Genomic DNA, 12,963 nt, shown 5'->3' with positions numbered 1-12,963 from the left:
ATTACTTCGCAAGATTCTCTATGCAGATTAACAGCCCAGACACCCCCACGGTCCTGGCCCCTGGCTTGTAGATCTTAGATCACTATCTTTCGTGCTTTTAATCGACGCCGAAGATTAATCGAAGGGAATGGAAGCATTCTGTAGGTGTTAATAACCGTGTAATTTCATTCGTAATTCTTTTTTTCTTTTATAAAGAGAACAAATTTGTATTTCTTACATTGCAACTTTCTTTTCATATAAAATGTTTGCATTTTGAAATAACATTTAATCGGGTTTAAGTACCTGATTAACTTCTTCGAGATCTAGCTCGATTTTCAAGCAATTTGATTGTTTATTATTGCGCGATAAAATTAATTTCCGCAGAGATTAATAAAATCTTAATTACCAGAGGTATAATAGTATCGTTGGTGTTCTTCCATAGGTATCCGAAAAGGCCATTAGAGTATCACGTTCAGGATCGTTATTCTTCCTTGTCAGCATCATTAAAGCCACAGGGGGGTGTCTTTTATAGAGTACAGCAGGATGATGGTCGTTTTATTACCATTCTACGCTCTCCTTACGGTCATACCTGTCCGCGTTGATTTCGTTCTCTCTTTGATCATCGTCTCGCTATTGTCGACGCGTGCTATTCAAGGTTTTAATAAAGGACCCCGAGTTCAATTAGTAACGTAATCTAGCTGCTGACGATCAAACGTGTATTCACCTTTGTCTACAAAATATCATGCGAATAGATTGTGAAACGGTAGACCGAGAAAATAATTAAGATTAGGAAATGACGTTCCCTAGTTAGTCTCTTTACGTGTGAAATTTCACGAGAACTGTTTCTCTTCAGCTAGATAATCAAACTAACAGACACCGGGTCTGTTTAGAATTTTTCGAAAAATTCTCTGCACATTTACTGGGAATCCTATTACTTTGTTTACTGAGAATTTACTAATTTTATTTTGTGTAAATTCAAATCTTAAGGCTGAATACAAATTAGAAAATGATTGAATAAGCAAAGTTTGAGATTCTGTTCATCTTTCTCTTCTCGTTCACACGAAGTCGTTCCTCGCCTAACAAGGTTCTTCTATCGAAATCCTTTATGTTCCTCGGCGAGATTCATTCTCGCGGCTATATTCAGCGACATCGAAGCTTCGGAATCGGCGGATCTAAAAGACAAAAAGCCGTCAGGAACGCCAGTTTCAGTGAGATCGTCGAGGGTAGCGTCTCAGGGGCGTAAGAAAAGCTTCGCAAGGTAAACCGGCTGCATCTTGGCCTCTTCGTCTCTCTGCAGGAGGCAAACTTAAAGAAGGAGAGAAAAAGGCCGATGGACGATCGGTGGTAGCTGGGGAACGTTCGTCGCGAACAATGTATCCGATGCGTTGTTTCTTTTCTGCTCTCGGCAAAGAGAACTCTTACGGGACGATTTATGACTCGGTGAAAACAATCCACGAACAGGGTACACTTCGTATTCAGGTATTCGAGAAAATGAACATCCTCGATCCGCTCGCCGATTATAGTCGGCTACGTCTTAACTGTGAGAGACATTTAATTTTTAATCGGGAACCAGTTGTTACCAGTCGGTAAGTTGAAATTAAACCCTGATCAGATGCATCTTGAACAGACAGTACACTGAATATTTATTGTAGTCGTTTCACAAAAGAATCATTTTTTACTACTCTGAGAATAGAAATTAACCCTCTCGATTAAGTAGTCATTGATTTAGATCATTTTAAAAATCTTTTAGCATTCTATTCATTAGCGTGATTATTCTTGCATGGAATTTGATGCATAGCGTAATTCAAGCAGCAATTCAGTGAAACAGGGTGGCATCGTAAGAGGGAGTGTTCATCAGAAGTGCAGTTTCCTCGGTATAAATCAGCCTTAACGATTGCCACCACTGCCATCATAAACTATATCCCCGTCTCGTTTATAACGCGACGATGTTGAAGAGCTGATAACAAGCAGCTAGTCCGAGTAAACACAGTCATACCAGTTCGCTTGCGGGACTATTAGCTGCCCTTGAGTCCAATCTTCAGAGATGCAAAAACCGCTCGTTTATGGCGAACCATGGCTGGAAGTGCTGACAGTGCAACACGGTCGTTCGAGGGTAGCGTACCTAGGATCGGTGTACCCAGGATCGGTGTACCCGTTGGTAGGACGTAAGAAAACCTTCGCAAGGTAAACCAGATCTCCTGGTCGAAGCTCATCTCTCTCTCCTTTACCTTTTTCCTCTGTCCCCCTTTTCGCGAAGAAAAATTCCCCGATACCGGGGCTGCATAAAAGATTCACCGCGGCTGGTGCATCTCTGTAGGATGTCGGGAACGCAATCTCGTTACGCTACTTCCTTTCTGGAGGCTATGCGAACACAGAGAAAGTTGTCTACCTGCACCAGTGATCATAGATACAAAAAGATTGGATGTGCCTTTATTCTCGAGGAGTCATGATTTTAAGGGGTTCCTCTTCTACCACACCTCGCACTGACAACTAAAAAGACACCATTTTCATTCCCTTTTACTCGATTCTATTTTTTATCAATTAATCAGAACTAGTACAAGACCAAAACATTATTAAAATAATTATAAGACAAACTTGTATTCATTTCATGCGCCTTGGTAAATAAATCATTTTAAAAAGGCAACATTTACTCTATTTCCTTTCCGGTTTATTTATTTAAATTACACAATTTCGGTTCTGAGTTATTTATTAAATGCACGTCATTTCTTTCCTCAGTTATTTAATTGATGTAAGTTCTCTGCTTATTTGATTTATTCAACGTACTTAACTTCTTTTCTCAGTTATTTATATATACAACATTCAATAACTGTTTGATCTTTAATAAATTACAAACATAGTATACATGAAAATCAAACTTAAAACAGTCATTACTTCTCAATATGAGAAATTTGACCTAGAACGAGGTGCTACATCCTCAGTCTTATACCGACAGCCGAGGGATGCGGATCAACATGTCAAACATACATATACCTCTAATTTGCTTTTGGAGTTTACTTAATTTACTTTATTTATTTTCTTTGCTTATTCAGTAAACTCATCAAAGGGAAAATTAAATTTATGATTGTTCTTTTCCTTTTTATGGATCAAGGCCTCCTTCACGTTTATTTATTTTTTCAATCTTTTCATGAATTTCGCAGAAACTACCACCAAATCACTGTATCCCGTATCCCTTACATCCCTGCATTCTTTACATCTCTGCATTCCTTACATTTCTGCATCACTTACATCCTTGCATCCCTTACATCTCTGCAATCCTTACATCTTTGCACGCTTACTTCCCAGCAACCCTTACCTCACTGCATCCTTTACATTTCTGCTTGCCTTACATCCCTGTATTTCTTACATCCCTGCATTCCTTACATCCCTCTATTCCTTACATGCCTCCATCACGTACATCCCTGCCTTCCTTACATCCCTGCATTCCTTACATCCCTGCATTCCTTACATCCCTGTATACCATACATTCCTGCGTTCCTAACATCCCTCCATCATGCACATCCCTTACATCTCTGCATTCCTCACATCCATACATTCCTTACATCCCTGCAATCCTTACATCCCTGTATTCCTTACATCCTTGCATTCCTTACATCCCTGTATTGCTTACATGCATCCATTACGTACATCCCTGTAACCCTTATAATAATTATAATATATTTAACAAAAACTGGATCCTGTAAAGGTAAGTAAAGGTAAGTAACTTTTTTCGAAAAAACAGCGCCCTCTAGTGGTCGAAAAAGGAACTAAAGTACGAATAAATTTAGCGCCATCTGGTTTTAGAAAAAGGAACTAAATCACGGTGAAATTTTGGCCCTCTAGCGGCAAAAAAGTGAACTAAAATTTCGACCTCCGATCAGCGCCATCTGGTTTTAGAAAAAGGAACTAAATCACGGTGAAATTTTGGCCCTCTAGCGGCAAAAATGTGAACTAAAATTTCGACCTCCGATCAGCGCCATCTGGTTTTAGAAAAAGGAACTAAATCACGGTGAAATTTTGGCCCTCTAGCGGCAAAAATGTGAACTAAAATTTCGACCTCCGATCAGCGCCATCTGGTTTCAGAAAAAGGAACTAAATCATGCTAACATTTTGGCCCTCTAGCGGCAAAAATGTGAACTAAAATTTCGACCCCCGATCAGCGCCATCTGGCGGCAAAAATCGGAACTAAATTTATGACGATTTCTTACTCGAAAGATACAGGAATATAATGTAAGGGATGTAAGGGATGCGATTGTAAGGGATACGATGTAAGGGATGCAGGGATGCGATCTAAGGAATGCAGGGATGTAAGGAATGTAGGAGTGTAAGAAATGCAGGGATATAAGGAATACAGGGATGTAAGGAAGGCAGCGATGTAAGGAAAGCAGGGATGTACGTGATGGAGGAATGTAAGGAATACAGGGATGTAAGAAAGGCAGGGATGTGAAGAAAGCAGGGATGTACGTGATGAAGGGATGTAAGGAATGCAGAGATGTAAGGGATGCAGGGTTGTAAGGAAAGCAGGGATGTACGTGATGGAGGGATGTAAGGAATGCAGGGATGTAAGGAATGCCGTTACGAATGTTCCGAACGCCGAAAGCGTCATTTCAAGGATGTAGGTATTAAGGGATGTAAGGTACCGCAGCTGGTAGGGAATAGAGTGATATGTGGGATGCAGGGCTATAAGGGAAGCAGGGTTGTAAGAGGAACAAACATTTAAGGGATAGGGAGTAATAAAATCCACATGTTCTTCCTCTTAGTAAGTTTATACAATAAGCTAAGAAGATAAATACAGCAATTTAAATGCACGTAGAAAATAAAATAAGGGTACATGTATGTTTAGCAGGTAGATCTGCACCGCTCGGCGGTCGCTATAGGACTGATGCTGTTTCGCTGCACTCTAGGTCGGGTGGTTGTTAACGGTGCCGCAGCCAGCTACCTTTAATCGAATCAATGACTGTAAATATTATTTTTTTTTTTTTTTTTTAACGTGGGGAAATCTTGCATAAGGCTTCCCACCGTCCCCTGGGGGAGGACGGCGGGGGAGTGTCAGATTCTTACTGACTAAAACCCCACGGCGACCGACACTGACGCTGAAGAAGGGCTCTGCAACCTTTCAAATTGAGGTTCAAATTGAGCCCTCCCCGTGCTACTTACCCTGTGGCCAACACCGGGGGTCGCACCCGGTATCGGCTTCTCCTCGGGCCTCGTACTAGGGCGTCGGGAGCCCCAGTTCCCGACGCCTGAGGCCCTAACAACCCTATCGATTTTGATGATGGAGTCGCCATTTCAAATATTGAGTAGAAGGCTGGATTACCCTCCCCTTGTTGTATTTCTCCGCTGTGTCCATGTTGGGAGTGGCGATCCTGGCATGTGACATCTTCATGGTCTACGGCGATTACAGATCCAAGAAGACTAGACATGCATTTGTTGCTGAAATATAGAAACGCCGAGCTCGAGACACTGACTATGATATCGTTGATATCGAAGCAATCAGCTGTTACTCTCAACGTGTGTTAGTTTAGTTAAGAGCAAAGTTTTTTACATTTTTATACTAGAATAGAGCAGATGAGGCCCGTTTTTAAGGCATAAATTCAACACCCCTTGAAAACAAAGGCATGTCCAATTTTGTTGGATCTGTAGTCACTATCTGCACCCAGTGCAGAGGGACACCATTGGCGTGGAACCAGGATCTGTCAAGTTTTCCTAACCCTCGGTTAGCGGACCATGAAAAGAGCCACAATTTTAATTAGGAATCGCGGATCTCTTTGTTAGAAGATGTTAAAGTGGTTTCTATTGAGAACCATTGATAAAAATTGCAATTTAGAAATTTTTTGTTTTATACAGAATTGAAAAATTGAAGAAAATTGAATTTGCTCAGAAGGGATATAATCTGCAGAGATTGATTACGAACAGATCCAACGTTATCAGATAACACTGTTCAATAAATATCGCTTTAGTTTTAAATGTTCTGTTCGTATATAATTATATCTCTCCAACATACACCAAGATTCTTCGAATCGTTCCCCAACAAATGGACCTCGTTTATCCTGTAATTATGTAGAATTAAGTTGTTCCAGCGCGGAGGAGCGGGCACATGATCAAGAACGTGCTCGCGACCGTGAAAAAAAGCACGGACTATCCTCTCGAGTTTACGATGTTCTGGCGCCTATGCCGAGGAAGGCATCCAAGCTGAACCAGTCGATCCTTCCTTCCTTCTTTTCTTTCATTTTTCTATCCCCGGGGCCCACAGGAGGAGAAGACATCTCGCGTGCAACGCGTGCACCTCCCCTTTCAGATGCGCTAGCCTTATACACCCTCGACACCGGCTATTTATAGATCTCGGACATTAACTGGCCGAGTGTGCTTGCGTGTTGCTTGTTCGCGCGAGCATAACGCCTCGGTTACCCTGGAACTCGCCGATCATTATTTCATCTGCTACCATTTTGCCAATTTTTCAAACTCCTTCGAGTGTATTTTCACGAGGGAGGATAATCGACCAGGGTGGATTTCTTGGATCTTTTTTGTATGAACAATTTTGGCATTGATTTGTTAATAATTTTATGGAAATTTTATATAGTAATGCTTTTTTTTTTTCAAAATATTATTCATAGAAGAATGCAAGTGGTTAGTCTTATACAGTTGAATAGATGAACTTAACGAACCTCTCTTACATCTCACAATTTCAAGACACTTGAATCGTGTCAGTGACAATGATAAATGATTCGAACAGAATTCTACAAATAACCTTAAAATCAGAAAAATCCTAGCCCCTATGAAAAGCGCAGTCATCGAAGCGTTAAAAATAGAAAATACCAGTCATTGAAATTCCCAAGAGACGTACAATACGGCGCGGCGTACAGAAAATAATAGAAAACCCTTCATCCTTGGGAACGTAGCGTTATCGCTTCGTGCCGCTTATTTTCTTCCAATAACGTCCGAGAAGAAGGAAGATTGACTGGAATAATTGCATAATTCATCTGCAACAAGAAGGGAAACAGAACCTGCTGTAGGATTTGCCGCACTCGGGATACCAGTCCGGCAAGGACAAGTCCGGTGTTCCTCTTCTTCAGGTTCATCTTGCTATTTATAGATCCTAAATATTAGCTAGAACGTACCTGTGTTGGTGAACTGGTACTCGTTACACTTCTTCAGATCGGTACCGCGAACTCGAGGAGGCCTTTATCCTGGTAATTACCAACGCAACTACCACCTGGCCAGTTTCTTCTGATACAAAATCCCTCCACGAGAATCCGCTTCATCCGCCGTCACTATTTATAGATCCTAGATCGTTACATGCTGTACGTGAGGAAATGTTGGCCACCAAATGGAATATCACGCTTTCCTCAGACTTGACCATGATCCATGATCATCGATTTTCAACGAAATTACTGTCCTTCTCTCTCGACTTCCTTCTATTCGAGGACTCGCGATTTTTTTTCGCGATAACCTTCCATGTTATCAGAAATAAATTAATTAGATTTCGTGACAGAATCCTAATGGAATTTTATTTAAATCATCCTTTTAATGCGATTGCATTTGAATTTTTCATTTCATTCTTATTACAAGATTACTAATAATTATCCCTATCAGCAAGAACGGTTCTATCCGTTATTTCTGGACGAAGATAGGAGAGGAGAGGAGCCGGAAAACGCGTCTTTATCAAGAATGTCGCCGAAAGGGTATTTTATCGCGGAGTTTATTCACGCGTAGTCGTCCGCCTGCAGCAGGGGGGCAGGTTTATAAATAGCCCTGAAGAGTTGCATGCGGATTGCACGGGGCGCCTAGTACTCGATGCCGATTACTCCTGGCGCCAGCCACACCGGACTCCTCCTGTTTTCTTTAATGGCCGACAGTTAATGGGAAGTTAATGTCCGCCGTGTGTTAACTACGCGACCGGTCTCCTTCTTTCCTCTTCTACTCTTTATATTTATTTCATTCTCTTTCTTTGCTACTACCCTTATTTGCTGAACCTTTCATCCGTCTCGCGATGTCCTTTTCATTCTATCCTACAAGATTTTACAAGTTACCTTTATTGTTTCTCTACGATTTTTCAAAATATTCTAATTAATTAAATAGATACGTGGATGTTTAAAAATTTCATCAAATTCGAGTCAAGGATAGAATACTTGAATACCTTGAAGCATCACAAACGCTATTAGCTATGTTGAATATTTTTATTGCAAAAAGTTGCTGTTAGTCCAAGTCCTATGAGTGTTTGCCCGGATGGATTTCTATTTTCTGTCGTCCTTTGACCGAGAAGAAACGCCGCGGCAGAGGAATTCCTCGCAAGGACTCCGTCGGCGGTGGTCGACGTTGATGATGGATTCGTGATCACCAGTTTCTATTTGCAGTTTCTGTCGTGAGAACATCGTCATCGTACCAGGAATAGAACCTGCTTCGTGGTCGATGCACTTAGCGAGAAATCAAGCCTTCTCTACACCGTAATATCGATCCTGTTGCTTTTTCCACTCGTTTTTATCTATTCAACTTCCGACTGGTTTCGCACAAGCATCTTAAATAATGATACGTTTAAAGTATTTGTTAAATGTCGAATATTTGTTAATTTGTTGAATAGTCAATGACGATTAGTCAGAGAGATCGTAAGCGCGAAAATACGAGACCATTGATGATTGCAGACATACGACACGTGCTCAGTCTATCTTCGGGTTTCCTCTCCGTTTCGTGACATCCGCTTTGTCGCATATTCGACGCGACGCGTCGTTACGCACCGGCGTCGACGCGTGTGGAACTTGTATGCAAATCCATTAACCCCAGGACGGCGGACCACGGAGGGAGGCCCCAGTTTTAATTTAATATCAAAAAAGATTCATCAATTTACGAACGAAGCTACTAATTACTACTCCAAGGGCAAACGCTCAAGGGTGTTCGTTAATTATCTTATGCAAACAACGAGTTTACCATGTCAAAGAAACTCCTCGTGAATTTTCTGATCGCTGTAAACAATCGTGAGAACAATCTGAAAGAAGAAAGAGGAAACGCGTGATTTCTGGACTTCGTGTACGAAACTAATATGTCGTTTCCTGCGTGCATCAGCTAGCTTCGTTCGTTAGCGCTACCATAATCGCACCTTCCAAGCGATAGTATTTCCTGCGGTACAACCAGATGCATCGCGTTTTATGGTTACCATCGCGCAAACGAGCTGAATCACGGGGGAAGCTTGCCGTTCTTATGGAACCCTTCGAGTTTTCCACTCGACTGCTCTCCTCGAGGAGCGAAAACATTTTTGCAAGCCTACTTTAATCTCTCGTGAGAATTTCAACAATCACCGCATGCCATAAAGGAGAAGAATGATTTTTCCTGTGAATTACTTTCTGTTTCTCGAATAATTGGTCGCCATGAAAAGAATGCAAGGACAGAGCGCGATATCTTTTTATGCGTGAAAATGAAAGTCGTGTGTTTTTCTAATTTGTATAATAGGATCTATTTAGAAATAATACCATGTAGAATAATTCGTGTTAATTAAGTGCTGAATTCATTACCAAAACTGTCTTGGTAATTAAACGAAAGTTACCCTTCTGTTCGCGCATCGAAGTCTCCCGATACTTTCATGGTCACCGTGGCAAGAAATTACTTACCGAGCTGGCTGCGAAGTATAGTTCCTTTTCGCGTTCAGAAATGACCAAGAAGCACGGTGCTAACAAACGTTGAATTAAGTAGAGAGTCTCAGTTTGCTCAGCAATTAGCTGGCCTAGTCCTGTCCGAGCGGAGTTCATCGACGAACGTGTGGCGGTTTCGCGTACTAGACCTGTAGTCGGTTGCTTTTTTGAAAAGAACCCATGGAGGGAAAAAAGTGCTTTCGAGAAGCACAGTCGTAGGTTCAACGAACCTTGATTTTTCGCGTCTCGAGATCGCTTCGAGGAAGAACGAACACTGTCGCCTCCGAGTGGCCGCGAACACGCGGAAGAGACAATTTTTATGGGGAACTACCTCTCGAAACGAAGTTCAATCTTCAATTTATTCCTTCCTGTAAAGAGCTAGGGAAAATAAGGAATTTTCAATGGACTTGCCTTACGGGGTTCTCAAAGTTTGTCTTCTCGTTTCTCCATTTGCACAATTATCATATTTAATTACGTGAAATGTGAAATGCAAGCCGTCGATGACCCACATGGTAATCCTTACGATAAACCCTGTACCACTTTACAATCACGTCGTTTCATCGGGTTCTCCTTAAACTCTAAAAAATAATGAAAATCATCGATGATCTAGTTAAGTCAATCATCAGAATTTCCTCTCACCGCTGGTTTATGGAGATACTGTTACCGCGGGATCATCGAACCGGGGGATCGTTCTTTGGAAGTGGAGGAACCGTTTCATTCGACTTTCGAATTCTTTAAGGATCTATGCAGAACAGAGGAAGGCTTAAGTTCGAAGTCGGCTCATCTATCTACGATCTCGTAATGATCGTTCTGTACCGTTACTCTCGGTCAAGGTTTCCGACGAGATCGAATTGGAATATCTCGTTTGCCGCGGTCACCGATCCTTCCGCGTCCTTCCTCATCTTAAAGCTGCTTACCTTTCCCTCCTCGACGCTTGTAAACAACGATTTAGGAAGTTCACGTTACCGATTATCCGATGCCCCGCGATCACGGACATGTACTTGAACGAAAAGGTCGAATAGCAACGTCTGCCTTGAACTCTTCAGGTATTTTAATACCACGGATCGGGATAATTAACACCTCGAGCGTATGCTAAATTCGTCAGAAGTACCGCTAGGACATACTATTTTATTTTTAGCTTGATTTATTATGTTTGCAATGTTACGTTCTTCCTGTTAGCTACACCTTACGCTATTTAACACATCCTAGACCGATTATGTACCATATGTGTTTCACGAAGAAATTCCCATTATCACCGATGCTCAAATGCAAGAGTAAAGTGATAAAAGAAATTTTGTGTAATTTAAAATTCATATTAGTTTCAAGTTACCTTCGAGTATTTGGTTAAATTATGATGCATGAATTATCATTCGATACGGGCTTTAATATTTCCTTATGGACATTGATGAATTACAAGAGGATAGAAAAAATAGCCATACGAAGCGGTATTAACAAGAACGGTTCTTGTTTAGTCTGACGCAAGATCAAGACAAATTGCTGTGCAAGAAATCGATTAAGATGTTACGGATAACGGGATATCTTTAAGCGTGGAATTATTAAACAAACTCGTTCGTTTCATTTCTATTTTAATCCGTTCATGTACAAGGTACCGTTTGTCCAAGATTTCCTTTTTCCTGGAAAAATGAACAACCATAAAATTTCAACGACCAGACGAATCCCTGATACTAGTTAACTTACGTTTCCGTTGGTTTTAATCCCGCAAGAAACCCACCATGATGGCACCGTGGTGGTATTAATCCAGGAACCAGGAGAATCTCCTGGAATTAGCAAGAGGGGAAAAAAAATGAAAAATGATCCCGTGCAATGGGACAAAGAAGTCCGCGCGTCGAGTATAGTGATTGCGGCACACGCTCGAGGGATATGAACGAGCGAATAGGTTGAGGGTCGCGAGTGGCCGTTGACCCTGCGTATGTACCCGCGCGAAGCGGAATGGCGAGCCTAGGTACCGACCACCTAGACAGACTAGAGTCTACATTGGTAATAGCTTCTCTAGTCTACCGACCTTCCTCCACTCGTAAAAAGAAATATTTATGGACACCGCACTGTGCCCATGTCCGTGGCCCTTCTTCACCATTCGATTACAACGGTGACAGGCGCGGATTCTTAATTAGTAGTGGAACTATGTTGATCATTTTCGGATGGACTTTTTAAATTTTTGGCCATTTGGCTGGAGCAATGTTAATTGTTCTTAAAAGTCTGAAAATAATATGAAATACAAAATTAGTTTGAAATTGAGACTCTCTCCATGGTCCGTCGTTCGAGGGGTGATTAATAATTGTGAAAGAATTATTTTTCAAATGTCATTAAATGGAAATGTGAATAATTTTTACCTGTAACTTTCTTCACCATGGATTTCCCAGAATAATTAGCAATCACCGACAGAACGAACAACCTTTAAATGAATCTTGACCTAGAAAAACACGACAATCTAATCGTACCTTTATCGCAAATTACTTGGATCTTTCAGAGAAATCTTGGAAACCTTGGGTCGAATCCTCCTCTCTGATGTCAGATCAATTATATTTTTCATCGATGTCATCGACGTGCTGAAACGGCAATCTCTCACGTGTTACGTCATCGTCTGTTGTTGCAGTATCCAGCAGGTGCATCCAGCGAACTTTTGCCGGAGAACAGAGGAACTGGTTACGCGGCTGCTGGAACTTTACCACCGAACGCGGAAAGCATTTCTCCAGCCGCGAAAGATCTGCTGAAACGGCTTCTACAACCTGACCCCTGTCTCAGGTTGAGGTCTCTGTTGAGTCTGCAGAGAATCGCTTTCTTCATGGGTTATAATCTGCAGAGTTATATGTCGAAGAAGGTGAGAATAATCATTTATTTGTATGAAAATATAAATAACATTGCTCTAATTATATTCTTGTCCCACAGGAATCTCCGTTTCGACTGCTAGGACGAAAGGTGCAAACTCAGGAGCTAAGGATCAAGGAATTCTCGAATTTCGATTTTTCTTTGTGTGATAGCGTCTTCAGCGCTGATCATCGATGATCTCGTGAATCTCTAGTACTTACTTTACCCTTAGTCATTTCAGCTGATGCGAAATCATCCTGATTGGTGATACATGAATCTCAGGATTCGAAGCTCTATGTCTTCTACTATTTTTCTATTCTCGTTTGCTTGTTGTTCGACCAAGTCTATCGTACAACGTTGTCGATGCCATCCATTAGTTTAAGTAAAGAATAATTTGATAAACTTTTACGCAGTCGCCATGAAATCAATATTTTTTCATCGGGTTAAGTTAAACAGTGCTATCTTGTGTGAAAAGTTTGCAATGTTTTTAGCTGCTTTTAAATGTTGACTAAGCTTTTCGTGCTAAGAAATGATGTATACT

At 41.3% G+C, this 12,963-nt stretch overlaps 1 protein-coding gene and 1 long non-coding RNA gene across 4 annotated transcripts in view; one reads left to right on the top strand and one right to left on the bottom strand.

Annotated features, from left to right (window-relative positions):
• LOC114873970 (serine/threonine-protein kinase S6KL) overlaps nt 1-12,649 on the top strand; it is a 43,280-nt gene extending 30,631 nt beyond the window's left edge. For both annotated transcript variants that reach the window (XM_046288192.1, XM_029182787.2), the window contains exons 8-9: nt 12,211-12,435; nt 12,504-12,649. In XM_046288192.1, the coding sequence (XP_046144148.1) occupies nt 12,211-12,435; nt 12,504-12,620 (342 nt within the window). In that variant the 3' untranslated portion in view covers nt 12,621-12,649. The remainder of the gene's footprint in view (nt 1-12,210; nt 12,436-12,503) is intronic.
• Nucleotides 10,080-12,304, bottom strand: LOC114873973. 2 transcript variants are annotated; one of them, XR_003789017.2, is made up of 5 exons: nt 12,100-12,304; nt 11,948-12,027; nt 11,295-11,813; nt 10,236-11,230; nt 10,080-10,174 (listed from the first exon to the last, which is right to left on the bottom strand). It is a non-coding gene; the product is annotated as an uncharacterized LOC114873973 (long non-coding RNA). The 2 variants fall into 2 exon arrangements; XR_006829957.1 differs by having other exon boundaries at nt 10,108-10,338; nt 10,413-11,230.
• Nucleotides 12,650-12,963: the final 314 nt, after the last annotated feature.

Source organism: Osmia bicornis, chromosome 12 (assembly GCF_907164935.1).
Source record: "Osmia bicornis bicornis chromosome 12, iOsmBic2.1, whole genome shotgun sequence".
Taxonomy (NCBI): Eukaryota; Metazoa; Arthropoda; class Insecta; order Hymenoptera; family Megachilidae; genus Osmia; species Osmia bicornis.
The sequence above is the reverse complement of the archived record's forward strand: the minus strand, read 5'-3'. Positions and strand labels throughout refer to the sequence as shown.